The 15,817-nt window shown below is 43.6% G+C and overlaps 1 protein-coding gene across 9 annotated transcripts in view; it reads right to left on the reverse strand.

Annotated features, from left to right (window-relative positions):
* The window catches only part of LOC135539729 (plasma membrane calcium-transporting ATPase 1-like), a 150,393-nt gene that overhangs the window by 60,608 nt on the left and 73,968 nt on the right, over positions 1-15,817 (reverse strand). For 7 of the 9 annotated variants that reach the window (XM_064965799.1, XM_064965798.1, XM_064965797.1 and 4 more), the window contains 5 exons: positions 8,215-8,412; positions 7,718-7,975; positions 6,850-6,975; positions 3,999-4,124; positions 1,966-2,001 (listed from right to left, as the gene is read on the reverse strand). In XM_064965799.1, coding sequence (XP_064821871.1) covers positions 1,966-2,001; positions 3,999-4,124; positions 6,850-6,975; positions 7,718-7,975; positions 8,215-8,412 — 744 coding nt within the window. The remainder of the gene's footprint in view (positions 1-1,965; positions 2,002-3,998; positions 4,125-6,849; positions 6,976-7,717; positions 7,976-8,214; positions 8,413-15,817) is intronic. The other 2 variants (XM_064965802.1, XM_064965803.1) reach the window with 1 other exon arrangement.

Below are 15,817 nucleotides of genomic sequence, written 5' to 3' on the forward strand. Positions count from 1 at the left end.
CATCTTCATTCTGCCAACAACCTGGCACTGCAACAATTCACTATCTATTTTACAGTAGAAATAATCCACAATATCTAAGGGTGAGTATAATAAAGGTGATAAAGTAATGGATGAATAAAGATATCAGAATTCTATGGTAATCAGTGCCTTATGCATTCCATTTGTGGCACATGCAACACTCAACACTAGTCAGTTCACACAAAAGCAGTACATTCACAATCTAGCAGGATCATTTTGTACCGTCTACTCATGTTGCTTTTGCCTAGATAATATGACTTTACATGAGTCCCCCTGTGCTGAGCAGAACAGGCCACCAGTCTCAACACAAAACCCATTAGAACAGACCAGAATAAACACAGCCACACACTGACTGGACTGGCAGACGGACGGACTGACTCACGCACAGCACTTACAAACGCAGCACGGACCACGCACCACGACGAAGAAGGGGGGGCGAGTGTGTGTCACGAAAAAAGAAAAAAAAAACATGTCAACAAACAAAGGAACCGACAAACTGCAAAAAGATACCCAAAAAAACCAAGCAGAGCGATACAACCACCACAAAAAAAAAAGAAGAGAAGGAGGGTAGTAAAGAAGAGGTAGGAGAGGAGGCTGCAAATCTCCAGAGGTAGTTTTTTTTTGCGAAAGAGAGGGAGAGAGAGAGAGACAGAAAGAGAGGTAAACGGTGATAAGAGAGTACGAGAGACAGCATGAGGTCCTGAGCAACATCCTGGAAAGAGGCAACAGTGAGAGAAATTAAAGAGAAACAATAGAGAAACAGACCAGACAACAATCCACAGCCAATTGATACTGTCAGGGTGCAATTCCCACACTGAGCCACTTCCCAGAGCTAATGCTGTCTCCTTAACCCCTAGAGACTAGTGTTAGATATTCTAGTATTCTACTACAATTCTATTAAGATCCCTTCTATTTACACTAAGCCCAATCACTATTGCCAAATTCCCAGATTCATGAAATGTATGTGGAGCATGGTATCAGGGGTCCTACAACTCCCATCCCATTACCTCTCAAGAGACAGAGATGACTTGGCGTCCATAAAGCTACACTGGGTTCACTGCAATTAAAATAAGTATGTAGACATTTTCAGACTATGATATGTTGTGAAGTGAATGCAGGTCAGGTCGACATGTCCAATTAATTTAACCTTCTCCAGCAATATTTCTCCATGCTAGAAAGGAGACAATCTGTTCACTAGTGATAAAGTCCAAGGGCGAGGGGAAAGAGAGGGCAGGAGGGCTGGGGAGGTGTAAGTAGCAGATGCTCAGGCCCTAGGTGGCTGGGGGACGGTATGGTGTGTGAGGGGGGAGGCAGGGGGGGCAAAGCTTGGATGAGTTCTGAATAACACGCCACAGAGGGTGGGAGGGTGGACCCGTCCAGGCCAGGAAATCCGGGAAGAGCTACAACACCCGGGTCCTTTGTTTAATGTATCTGACCTCTCCACATCTGACACACACACGCATACACACATTTTTGTAAGTACTTTAATTAAACCTTTATTTGTTGAGATGAAAATATATGTGGAATGTATATTTTCAATCTCAACATAGCATGTGAGGATGGTGAAACTTCTAGAACTAATCCCTTTGCAGCTCTGTGAGCGAGATAAAGCTAAACCCATTTAGCTCTATAAGGGTTAAAAATCTACTGGAGTTAAATAGCTCTGAATGATATAACTGTAGTCAATAACAGTAATGCTGAATGCTAACCCTAGCTAGCTTAGTGATTGATTGGGTCTGCTACGGTAGCATTGACAGCCTACCCCACTTTTCTCTGTGTGCCAGTGGCAGGTGAGAGTTGCATCCTTTCACAGGTAAAGCGAGACGAGAAGAACCTCCCCTTTTCAGCAGGTGGAGGGAAGCGAGAGTGAGAGAGACAGAGTGAGACGGACACGAGACTCCCAGACTGCTGCTGAATGGAGGGGGGAGGGAGGGATGGAGGGGTTACCTTTGTTGCGATTTTCGGGGGGTCCTTGTTTTTTACCTGTTCAGACAGAGAGAGAGAGTGCGGAATGCTGACAACATGGCTTAAAAGGAAATTAAAAAATCATAAAGCCAAACAGAACAGAAGATCAAAACAATAGAAATTCACGTGTGTTGGGGGCTGGAACGGGCCATCAGAGGAGAGAGAGCACTAGTTGGTTTAAGGCTGTAGAGTATAAAGTAGAGCATCCACCATAGACAGCAGGTCGGTTACTGATTACTGGTGTCACTGGGCTCTTGTCTGTTTCAGTCAATACATGTGTAACTAACGGCAGTAAGTTTATAAAAACACAGACATACACACACACACACACACACACAGACACACCATCCATTCACTCATGCCTCGGTCTTGACATTCAGGGAAGCAGTCATTTCAGATTGATGTCAGACAGACGAAGAGGCTGCATGGCCACAGGTTTTTCTCCTTCTGCCTGAGAGTGGTGGTGAAGAATGGGGGGGGGGGTGTATGTCAGTTCAAGATGTGTGTAGCCCTGAAGGGGGGTGTATGTGGAAATTAATTGTGTGTGTGCGCGTGTGTATACGTGTTTGTATACGTGTGTGTGTGTGTGTGTGTGTGTATACGTAACAGTTGTCAGCAAAATGTCCTGAAGTCTCTGCCCCCTCATCTACTCTATGAGTAACTGTATCAGTATGTGTCTCTGGCAAATGTGTGTGTGTGTATATGTGTTTGACTGTCTGTGTGTGTGTGTGTGTGTGTGTGTGTGTGTGTGTGTGTGTGTGTGTGTGTGTGAGCATGAAGGGGAAGTGTGTGTGCATGAGTGAACGCATGGGAGGTGAGTTTGTGTGTGTGTGTGTGTGTGTGTGTGTGTGTGTGTGTGTGTGTGTGTGTGTGTGTGTGTGTGTGTGTGTGGAGGTGACACAGCACTCTTTCTGTTTCCATCCTTGCTGTACACACCTGTCTCAGAGGAAGACAGCCATTTCAACATCTAGTGTGTGTGCCTGTGTTGCAGCCAGTGTGTGTGTGTGTGTGTGTGCGCCTGTGTGTGTGTCTGCATCTAGCCTGTACTTGCTCTGATCTACTTTCTTATAAACCCATGACATTAAGATCATGATGGTGGCGCTCTGCGGTTTCATGAAGAATTGAAATCACAGTCTGATTCTGTGATGCCATGAGATGCCAACTGGAATGAGTTGTTGCCTTGCAGCTCCCTCCTCTGAGCAGGCACATTCAGCCCCTTTAGAATGAATGCCTGAAGAACTGAAATCTTAGCAAAAAAACTCTTACCAAACAGAAAAGAAGACGTGGCAAAGTATTAGTACGGAACACACGCTTATTAGAGGCCATATTGATAGATACACAGATCGAATGTATTGTCAGGCCTTTGTTGTTTAACGTGATCATATCTATCCACGAGCTTCCCCACGTCTAGTCCCTTGAGAGGTAGATGCATGACAGATGTTGAACACATACAGTGATGTCCCCGCTTTAGCTCTCCTCACTTCAGCGCCTGTGACGTCATAGATTTAAGTAGGTTAAGTACAGGGTTCTGACAATGGCGTTCCAGTGTAGTTAGAACAGATACGAAGGAGGGGGGGGGGATGAAGGAGTGGAGAATAAAATGACCACCCATGAACAGAACCCCTTCTGGGAAGGAGTGGTCTAGAAAGGGCCTTGGCTTGGATGTGAAATCTAACACCAAGGATTCGATAAAAGAAGGGTAGGACAGGGAGGTCAGTGACACTGAGCATTCAGAATGGAACCGCTGGCCTTCATAGTACAGTGTGGATCATGGCCGTCCCACTCTTCGCTACAACATTCTAGAGTTCAGCAGACTGTGTAGTTACTCAACCTCGTACCAGAATCTTACCTCAGGGAACCAGCAAACCGAGAACTCACATAGAAAGACCGAGAGAGCTCGGCGGAAAGAAACGCAGAGGAAGGGGACCACTTGTAAAAAAGCAAGTCACTGACTCTCTGTGAACTGTGACCGTGGCGACATGCGTTTTGTCAATTGTTCCCCGTTTATCTCTCACCTTTCTTGATCTTCTTTTCCTCATCGCTGTCTCCCGCCCCCAGCAGAGTGAAGATGATTCCAGTCTGGGAGTTGAGACCCACTGCAGACACCACCATTCGGCCTGATCCCTCCATCACATGGGTGCCTGGAGGAGGGAGGGAAGGAAAGATAAATAGAAAGAGAGAGTACTAGCACATAAACAGAAAGGTCATGACTGTGCTACAGTATACTGTACGTATGAATGACTGTACTGTGTGTTACTCCATTGTGTAGTCTCCATATACTACATCACACGCTTCATGTTATCATTCAAGCTAGAATCCTTAGTTGCTACACCAATTGTCGGACTTATAAATGAGTGATATATATAACAATTGATTCCTGAAGACTATAACTTATGCGTAAATGCCTCATGAGCTTATTTCAACTGTCGTACACCATCAGAACACAAAGTACAAGATTGTTTTAGACCAATGTTTGTAAACAACGTAAATGTAAACACAATTTGCATAGCATAAAAATATGCTTAAAACTATAATTGTTATATCAATGGATGGTCAGTCCTATGAATTTGAGTGGTAACATTTTTTTAGGCCCATCCCACAGCTTTTTACAAAAACAGAAGCGGGATGAAAGCTTGGATAGTTTGAATTGCGGATTCTATCTTTAAAGGGGCAAATTGGATGTAGCAACTGCATATTACCCTTTTTAAAGACAAAGTTCCTGACTGGAATATGTTCCGGGATTCTTCCGATGGCATTAAGGAGTACACCACATCAGTCACAAGCTTTATCAATAAGTGCATCGAGGACGTCGTCCCCACAGTGACTGTACGTTTCTACCCCGACCAGAAGCCATGGATTTACCAGCAATATTCGCACTGATCTACAGGGTAGAGCTGCCGCTTTCAAGGAGTGGGACTCTAACCCGGAAGCTTATAAGAAATCCCACTATGCCCTCAGAAGAACGATCAAACAAGCAAAGTGTCAAACCAGGACTAAGATCGAATCATACTACACCAGCTCCGACGCTCGTCGGATGTGGCAGGGCTTGCAAACTATTACAGACTACAAAGGGAAGCACAGCCAAGAGCTGCCCAGTGACACAAGCCTACCAGATGAGCTAAATAGAGGCAAGTAACACTGAAACATGCATGTCAGCATCAGTTGTTCCGACAACAGTGTGATCACGCTCTCCGCAGCCAATGTGAGTAAGACCTTTAAACAGGTCAACATTCACAAGGCCGCAGACGTGTACCCCGAGCACGCGCGACAAACAAAGTGTCTTCACTGACATTTTCAATCTTTCCCTGTCTGAGTCTGTAATACCAACATGTTTCAAACAGACCACCGTAGTCCCTGTGCCCAAGAACACCAAGGTAACCTGACTAAATACTACAGACCCGTAGCACTCACGTCTGTAGCCATTAAATGCTTTGAAAGGCTGGTCATGCATCACATCAACACCATTATCCCAGAAACCCTAGATCCACTCCAATTTGCATACCGCACCAACAGATCCACAGATGATGCAATCTCTATTGCACTCCACACTGCCCTTTCACACCTGAACAAAAGGAACACCTACGTGAGAATGCTATTCATTGACTACAGCTCAGTGTTCAATACCATAGTGCCCTCAAAACTCATCACGAAGCTAAGGACCCTATGACTAAACACCTCCATCTGCAACTGGATCCTGGACTTCCTGACGTGCCGCCCCAGGTGTTAAGGGTAGGTAACAACACATCTGCCACGCTGATCCTCAACACGGGGGCCCCTCAGGGGTGCGTGCTCAGTCCCCTCCTGTACTCCCTGTTCACTCATGACTGCACGGCCAGGCACGACTCCAACACTATCATTTCGTTTGCTGATGAAACAACAGTGGTAGACCTGATCACCCACAACGATGAGACAGCCTATAGGGAGCTCAGAGACCTGACCGTGTGGTGCAAGGACAACAACCTCTCCCTCAATGTGATCAAAGGTGATAATTGTGAACTACAGGAAAAGGAGGACCGAGCATGCTCCTATTCTCATCGTCGGGGCTGTAGTTGAGCAGGTTGAGAGCTTCAAGTTCCTTGGCATCCACATTACCAACAAACTAACATGGTACACCAAGACAGTCATGAAGAGGGCACGACAAAACCTATTCCCCCTCAGGGGACAGGGGACTGTGTTACAGCTGCACCATCGGGAGCATCCTAACGGGTTGCATCAATGCCTGGTAAAGCAACTGCCCGTCCTCCGATCACAAGGCACTACAGAGGGTAGTGCGTACGGCCCAGTACATCACCGGGGCCAAGCTTCCTGCCATTCAGGACCTCTATACCAGGTGGTGTCAGAGGAAGGCCCTAAAAATTGTCAAAGACTCCAGCCACCCCAGTCATAGACTGTTCGGGACTGCTTGCTGTGCGGTAGCAGAGAGGAGTGCCAAGTCTTGGTCCAAGAGGCTTCTAAACAGATTTTACCCCCAAGCCATAAGACTCCCGAACAGCTAATCAAATGGCTACCCAGAGTTTTTGCATTGCCTCACCCCCTCCTCCTCTTATACACTGCTACTTATATGCTGCTACTCTCTGTTATTATCTATGCATATTCACTTTGACAACTCTACCTACATATAACGTCGTCACCGGTGACTCTGCACAATGACTCTGTACCGGAACAACTTGTGTATAGCAACACTATTTTTATTTACAGCTGCTATTTAACTATTTGTTACTTATTTTGGGGGGGGGGGGGTATTTTCTAAGCATTTCACTGGTCTACACCTGTTGTATTCGGCGCATGTGACAAATACAATTTGACTTGATTTGACTGGGATATTGAATGTCTGATAATAGTGATGTTATTAACAGGCGCTCTCACCGGACAGCAGCATGGGGTCCTTCTCCAGGGACTTCCTGACTTGGTCTGATTCGCCGGTCAGAGAGCTCTCATCGATCTTCAGGTCGTTGCCCTGGATCAGGATACCATCAGCTGGCAGCAGGTCACCTAGGAAACAGTTACACAGTTATATGACTGCGATATACAATGTCTCATCATATACCCTACCTTGGTGCATTCGGTCAATGTGTTACCTCATTATATTGGTTCACTGTATCCTGTCTGGGGTATATTACAGAATGTTGAATTCAAGCTATATCTCTCACCGCGTTTTAACAGAACCCCGTCTCACCGCGTTTTAACAGAACCCCGTCTCACCGCGTTTTAACAGAACCCCGTCTCACCGCGTTTTAACAGAACCCCGTCTCACCGCGTTTTAACAGAACCCCGTCTCACCGCGTTTTAACAGAACCCCGTCTCACCGCGTTTTAACAGAACCCCGTCTCACCGCGTTTTAACAGAACCCCGTCTCACCGCGTTTTAACAGAACCCCGTCTCACCAGAACCCTGTTTTAACAGAACCCCTCACCGTCTCACACGCGTTTTAACAGAACCCCGTCTCACCGCGTTTTAACAGAACCCCGTCTCACCGCGTTTTAACAGAACCCCGTCTCACCGCGTTTTAACAGAACCCCGTCTCACCGCGTTTTAACGGAACCCTGTCTCACCGCGTTTTAACGGAACCCCGTCTCACCGCGTTTTAACGGAACCCTGTCTCACCGCGTTTTAACGGAACCCTGTCTCACCATATTTGATCTGGGTGATGCCTTACCTTGTTTTATCTGAACCATGTTTTACCGCGTTTTAATTGAACCATGATTTAATGCTTTTTAAATGAACCATGGCTTACCATATTTGATCTGGGCGATGTCTCCTGTCACCAGTTCGGACACGGGGATCTGGATGACCTGGCCCTTGCGAATGACGGTGAACTTTTGCTCCTGCTCGATGCGGTTCTGCAGCCCACGGAACTGCTTCTCCTTGCTCCAGTCGTTAAACGCTGTCACCAAGACAACGATTGCCACAGAGAACAAGATGGCGGCGCCCTCGATCCAGCCCGCCTGCGCCTCCCCCTCATCCTCCACTCCTGACGCTGTCTCACCACACACTGGGGAAACCAGAACACCAGAGCACACCAGTTTTAATAACAACAGACCAAAACACAACCAGGTCAGTGGAACAGAGCTGAAACACCACCAGGTCAATGGAACAGAACCAAAACCCGACAAGGTCAATAGAACAGGAACAAAACATGGCCAAGTGAATAACACAGGACCAAAACTTTTACAAACCCTCTTCATTCTCCCACCTGTCCAAAACTGCCCCGGGTTAGGGTGTACTACTCACGCTCGCTATCTCCCCCAGGGGGGTGGTAGAAGGACAGGCCCAGGGAGATTACGGCAGCAATCTCCAGGATGATGAGAGTAACATCCTGTAGGGCCTCCCATACCAGCGCCAGGAAGGACTTAGGCTTTTTAGGAGGGATGAAGTTCTTCCCAAATGCCGCGTGGCGTTTCTCCAGATCCACTGGGTTACCAGACAGACCTGAGAGAAATGGAGGAGGAGAGGGAAGAAAAGGAGGAGGAAGGAGAAGAGACAGTTAATATAGTGACCAGTTATCACAGAAATGCATATAATGAGATCAAAACAATAGATGTTGAATATATACATACACTCACTATAAAAAGGTATGAAAACATATGACAACCCGTCAGGGTTAGAAGTCTTTAGGGGATTCTATAGGAAGTGGTGTAAAGTACTTAAGTGAAAATACTTTAAACTTACTTTACCACATTCCTAAAGAAAGTAGATGTACTTTATACTCCATCCCTTTTCCTTAACTCCCAAAAGTACGTGTTACATTTTGAATGCTAAGCAGGACATGAAAATGGGCCAATTCACACTCTTCTCAAGAGAACATCCCTGGTCATCTCTACTGACTCTTATCTGGCGGACTCACTAAACACAAATGCATCGTTTGTAAATTGTCTGAGCGTAGGAGTGTGCCCCTGGTTAACTGTAAATACAATTGTACCATCTGGTTTGCTTAATAAGGAATTTGAAGTATATTTAAAACCAAATACTTTTAGAATTTTACTCAAGTAGTATTTTACTTTTACTTGAGTAAAAGTCTAGACGTCTTAATAGAAAATTACTCAAGTATGACAATAGGGTACATTTTCCAACCACTGTCTATAGGTTGCTGTATAAGTCTGGGTACAAATGTCTAAAATGACTTTGTAGTGAAACATCACCCTTTCTTTATCTGAGGATAAACATGACAACAATGGCTGTTGCCATATCAAACAGAACCAAGTAGAGCTGACAGTCCAAACACACCCATCCACACCCCATGTCAGCCTCCCGCTGCTGTCACAAGCTGCTAGACAACCACTGCCAAAGAATTTCAGTTGGACAAAATCACACATCGGTCCGACAAAACATAATATCCCTTTGGTACATTTTTCATCAATCAAACCGCTAGATCATCTGGTATTGTCCTATTAAGATCAAAAAATACATTCTGAGTAAGATATCATCACCTCATGGAAATCTTATGATTCATAAATGTTGCAAATAAATCTAGAAAACTGCAATTAAAAAAAAAATACAAAAAGGAGGTCAGTCAATGAGAACCCATGAGGCGTTTGAAATTATCACAAGGGTGCTGAACACATTGGGCGCGTCCCAAAATGGCAAGCTACTCCCTATGAAGTGCACTACTTTTGACCAGGACCCATAGGGAATCGGGCGTCATTGGGGATGTAGCTGTCATGACTGTTTCCTGTCCTCTGGGATTGAATGTCGGAAGGATCAGACAGTGAATCAATTATGCTTTAGTCACTCCCACATTGGTCCAGGATTTAACCACTCTCCCTGCTTCGTTCAATCTTTCACTCAGCAGCTTTACATTATGTCCTCATTGTATCAATCTCCCTCATGTAGTTCAAGGTCTATTCAAATAGATCAGATACTGAGATATGTGGCTAGCTATGGATAACCGGAGTGTATAACTGGTGAGGTGTATAGGATACATCGATAGTACAGCACACTAACAGTTATACAAGATCAATAAGTTCAGAATACATTTAGTATTGACATGGCTTGTTATGGTAGTGCATGACTGGTGAGTAGATCCACAACTAAAGACAGCTAGTTATGCTAACATGCTGATGTATTACACTGCCGATATGCAGAACTGTAGTTAGCTAAGCTAACCGGATAAACGTGAGAACAAGCTGGATAAGCAAAATACAGTATACAGGAGTCCCAGCCCTCTATGACAGATGCCCCTTAAAACCACCATCATATTGCTTTCCCGCTACTGTGAGCCAGCTGGACAACCAGAGGGAGGGATGGAGGGAGAGAGGGGGGCAGGGGGTGGGTGAGGGAGTGGGGAAGAAAGGCAGAAGGTGAGGGAAGTGTGAGGGGGGGGGGGGGGCTGTCTTATGTTGCTGAAAACAGCTGGACGTAATGAAGTCAAACCCCCCAAAAATATTGTTACGCAAAAACCTTGTGTCAAATAAAAATGGAGTGGTTGAAGTCCAAGTTCCATTATCCATTCAGGCAAATTGCATATTAATACATTGTCGACAGTCTGTATACCCTCCCACCTATCTGTTCCATGTCTCAGGAAGACCGCAAAAACAGCATGGATAGAAGGCACTAATTGAATCATATTTGCCATATTCTAATAATTGTCATGTGCCAATGTATCCCACCGGTTCGTGCCATGGTGAAACTTGCACTCCTGTAGATCTGAAATAATTTGATGACGAAACTTGCATCCAGCCAGCCAGAAAATCAAGATGAAGCAATTCAGGCATTCTTGAAAGTCAAGACAACCCTTGTCCTGCAAAGAAGCATTATTTTTATAGTTTAAAAATAGATTTAGCAAGCAGTAGGAATTTAGAATAAAAATGGGGAGTTCAAAATACAATCGTTCCCATTATGATTTTTCGCAATAAAGACAGTTCAGCAAGATAAAAATTCATCCGTCGAACAGATCTTGAGAACATTTCTCCGATTGTTGCAGTGACCATTGAACATGTCGCAATGTTTTTTTTGTGTGACATTGCTTTTGTCAAATAAAGTTGGGTCAATTGAAATCTGCCTATAGTTTTGACACAGCAACCTCCGACAGTCAACAGAGAACCTTCGCTGAATTTACAGTACCAGTCAAAAGTTGACACACCTACTCATTCAAGGGCTTTTCTTTATTTGTACTATTTTCCACATTGTAGAATAATAGTGAAGACATCAAAACTATGAAATAACACATATGGAATCATGTAGCTACCAAAAAAGTATTAAAATATATACAAATATTTTTATTTATTTAATTGATATTCTTCCTAGTAGCCACCCTTTGCCTTGACAGCTTTGCACACTCTTGGCATTTTCTCAACCAGCATAAATGTGGTAGTCACCTGGAATGCATTTCAATTAGCAGGTGTGCCTTGTAAAAAGTTATTTTGTGGAATTTCTTCCCTTCTTAGTACGTTGTGTTGTGACAAGATAGGGGTGGTATACAGACTATATCCCTATTTGGTTAAAGACCAAGTCCATATTATGGCAATAACAGCTCACATAAGCAAAGAGAAATGACAGTCCATCATTACTTTAAGACATGAAGCTCAGTCAATTCGGAAAATGTCATGGTCGAATTGCTGCAAAGAAACCACTTCTAAAGGACACCAATAAGAAGAAGAGACTTGCTTGGGCCAAGAAACTTGAGCAATGGACAATAGACCATTGGAAATATGTCCTTTGGTCTGATGAGTCCAAATTGGAGATTTTTGCTGGCTTTGCGAGACGCAGAGCGGGTGGACGGATGATCTCTGCCTGTGTGGTTCCCACCGTGAAGCATGGAGGATGTGTGATGGTGCTTTGCTGGGGACACTGTCTGTTATTTATTTAGAATTCAAAAAGGCACACTTAACCAGCTTGGCAACAACATCATTCTACAGCGATACAACATCCCATCTGGTTACAGTGCTGCATCAGATGACCTGGCCTCCAAAATCACCCGACCTCAACCCAATTGAGATGGTTTGAGACGAGTTGGACCGCAGAGTGAAGGAAAAGCAGTCAACAAGTGCTCAGCATATGTGGGAACTCCTTCAAGACTGTTTGAAAAGCATTCCAGGTGAAGCTGGTTGAGAGAATGCCAAGAGTGTGCAAAGCTGCCATCAAGGAAAAGAGTGGCTACTTTGAAGAAACTCAAATATGATATATATTTAGATTTGTTTAACACTTGTTTTGGTTACTAAATGATTCCATGTGTTATTTCATAGTTTTGATGTCTTCACTATTATTCTACAATGTACAATATAGTATGAATAAATAAAAACCCTTGAATGAGTAGGTGTGTCCAAACTGTGGACTGGTACACATATTACTGATTTCACATAGAATGGAGCAGGTATGGTAGGGAGCATAGAGGCAATGAGATGGGATTTTCATTGTAATTTGCATCTCAAGATTTTTTTTAGCAGAGTTCAAACTGTCATGTAAAGCATTGCTATCCTGTTGTCTACTATAATAAAGTAAACATCTAACATTACTTAATCCTTTGGGGGCTCATTTAGTATTTAGTAGCCTATGCATAACTGATTGAGAAATACCACAGTCCTAAAGTGAACAGTTGAAATTAATCAAGACAGCTGATTGGATTCGATAAAAAGTTAGATTCTGTTGCATTTCAAAAAATTTAACACACTTATGTAACACAGTATGTAACACACTTAAATGTCAAACAACTATGGAACAATATTGTTTCATTTAGTGACCGGTGTGTTAGAACAGTTTGTTTTATTAAACAAAGACAAATTACAAACCAGGTTTTCGTAGGTTTTGCATATTGACATGCAATTCTGATTGGTAAGGCTTCACATCAGCATGGTGTTGACAAAATGCGTCAAGTAGAAGTCTGCCAAGTAGAGGTCTCCTTTATCTCCTTTTGACTGTCACTACGTATACTATAGACCTAAACGACTTACATCTAGTAGCATAATACAAAGGTTATGAATGGAATATACACAATTTACGGTTATTGTAGAATATATTAAAACTGTACAAGAAGCAAACATTGGGTGACTTGATGACAGCGATCGTTTTCCAGGCCCTCCTCCGTCGATGCTACTTGTTGAGCCTAGAAAGTGGACAGCTGAGAAGATGGGCTAGAATAAGATGTAATGACTTTGCCCGTTTGGGTGAGGGTCATAAAACCCCCTTTCTTCCTCTTCCCCTCAGCAGTTTATGACCCCCCCCCCCCATGAATACCAAAACTCTCCTCTCCACTCTATAGAATGGACATTGCAATAAATCCTTTGTTACCACAGAGAGAGACTTTGCAATACAGTAACTTAAAAAGGTTGGGGAATAGAACAATATTTCTGTAATCCAACCAGTTGAAAGTGTCCGTTGGTACAGATCAGTTGTTTTCTGGGACATTATATCTGATAAATTGTATTGTGGAAAGTCTACACATTCTAGTTCAGATTAACATTGAATTGTTGTGCAATTTAAATGTTTCAATATGAAACTATTTGTGAAAAGATAAAATGTCATTTTAGCCTTTTAAATGAGAGAATTGTTTTCACAAGTAATTTATGCCCATTCAGGGGCCACGCCCAAGTGAACATACATTGGTTGGAGAGGGATGAAACATGCCCTTCACTTCCCCAGTATAAAGCCCCCATGACCCAATTCACGTCAGACTAAGCAAACCTAAGCGTGAGCTGTGGTTTCAAATGGTTAGGACCCCTACAAAACGATAAGACTAGAAAACCATCCCATGTGGAGCATTGGCTACATGGCAGGAAATGGTTCAACTCTGAGACTATCGATTCACTACAGAATGAGTGAGAAATTCTAGACGACACTAATTACTAGACTGCGGCTAGAAATGACATAAACCTAGGACGAGAACACCGACAACCGCCGAAGCAACTATTCAATGAGAACATTTCTGAATAGTACTCGGAAGTATCCATTCTAAACATCTACAACCACGAAAGACTTTGTGACTTGTGGGAAAGTTATTCAGAGACTGATGAACCCTACAGGATGATCGAGGATTCCAACGGAAGACAACAACGACATACGGGCGTAAATATAAATTGCAATTTATTTTCGAATGAGCGGTCATTCATAGGCAAAGGATTAGCATCAATGAATAAAATTATAGACTGTGTAATGAATCCATTTGTCTTTCCCGCTCTCTCAGTCCCACCCCTTTCTCTTTGTCTACCAAGCGGTCATATCGGCTTAGCCCACTAGGGATTTCTCCATCATTGCTAGTAACCAATATCTACTGTTTGTTTTTATGTATTTCTGTGATTATTTAGTTAGTAAATAAATAATTAAGCCAATTTGTATATTGCTGATTAATAATTAATGCTAGGGTTCATGCAGACCAATAATTTTACAACCTTCAGATGAGACTGATAGAAGGTAACAATTAATAATCATGAATGGAAGACTAATTGATAAAATATGAAAATGTCTGAAGAGTCGATTCGGGAAACAGAGACGACAACAAAAATCCCATGCTTCTCCGACATCCTAGTTAATTAAAGTTTACATGATTAGTTTAATCGCGTAACAATAATTACACAATTGATTGGATAAAATTAGTCTTCACATTTAAGGATAGACATGACAATGTCTACCAAAGACATGACAATGTCTACCATGGCACATTTGTCAGACTTGAACGGTCATTTGAACATCATCAACCTCATTAAAAACAGTGGTATATTTACACAATTTAATAGCATATATCAAATTTCATAGGAAACATTATACCCATCATATATAATGGATACGTTTGAGGATTCTCCATGACTTTCTAGTAACTATAGAAACAGCTATTCATATCAAATAAACACACAGTTCAATAATAAATACTACGTGATTATAATAGACCATTTGCATACTGTTTGGTTGGTTAGGCCTACTATATGCACACAGCCTTCCAGATGCATGCCCACTGATAAGGCTAAGAACTGCAACTCCTTCATGGTTAAATGATCTATCTTGAATGGAAAACATCAACCTACAACAACTACTCACACAAAGGTTCTCTCTTCATATCTGATCAACTCTCATCATCTACACCAGAGACGACAGACATTGTCAGCTATCGTGACAAATGCATGTGTGGACTCTGTTGAAATGGCACTCACTCCTTCCTGTTGGAGGGAGTGATACTGAACAGAGTCCACCGCAGGGAGCTAGTGTGCACTGATGTCTCGCTAGCGGATTGGGGGGCAGTGTTCAGAGGAATGACAGCGAGCGGACGCTGGAGCCCCCATGGCGTGGCAAGCACATCAATGTGCTGGAGCTCAGGGCGGTTCGCCTGGCACTCCAATAGCTCCAGAAGCATGGAAGGGAAGCATGTTCTGGTCAGATCAGACAACGCGGTAGCGGCGTATATCAATCACCATGGTAGACTGAGATCACGGCACCTACACAAAATGGCTTCCGAGCTCTTGCTGTGGGCTTAGACCCCGGTTAACGCACATCCACGAGGTCTTGAACCGTGTAGCGAACATGCTTTTGAGAAATGGCCTGCTGAAGGAGGACTGGAGTCTACACCCTCAGTTGGTGTTAGAGCTGTGGGAAAGGTTTGGGAGAGGGCAGGTGGACCTGTTTGCATTCATTGTCCCAGCTGGTTGTAGATGTTGGACAACAAGATCTTAACTAGCTGAATCAGAAATTATGAAGAATCAGGGTTGGACTGAAAACCTAGAGGACAGTAGATCTCCAGGAAGAGGATTGGGCAGCCCTGCTCTAGTCCCTCTGGGTTTGGGTTTGCGCCTCGGCAAGTTGGGCGTCGTCTAGCACTTTTGTTAGGTACTATCGAGTCAATGGTGCTGCCGCGGACCAGGTCAGGATAGCCGTGTTGGGTGTTGCCTCCACTTCCTTAGAGGGGGATGGAGGG

This window comes from Oncorhynchus masou, chromosome 5 (genome assembly GCF_036934945.1).
Source record: "Oncorhynchus masou masou isolate Uvic2021 chromosome 5, UVic_Omas_1.1, whole genome shotgun sequence".
In the NCBI taxonomy this organism is placed as follows: domain Eukaryota; kingdom Metazoa; phylum Chordata; class Actinopteri; order Salmoniformes; family Salmonidae; genus Oncorhynchus; species Oncorhynchus masou.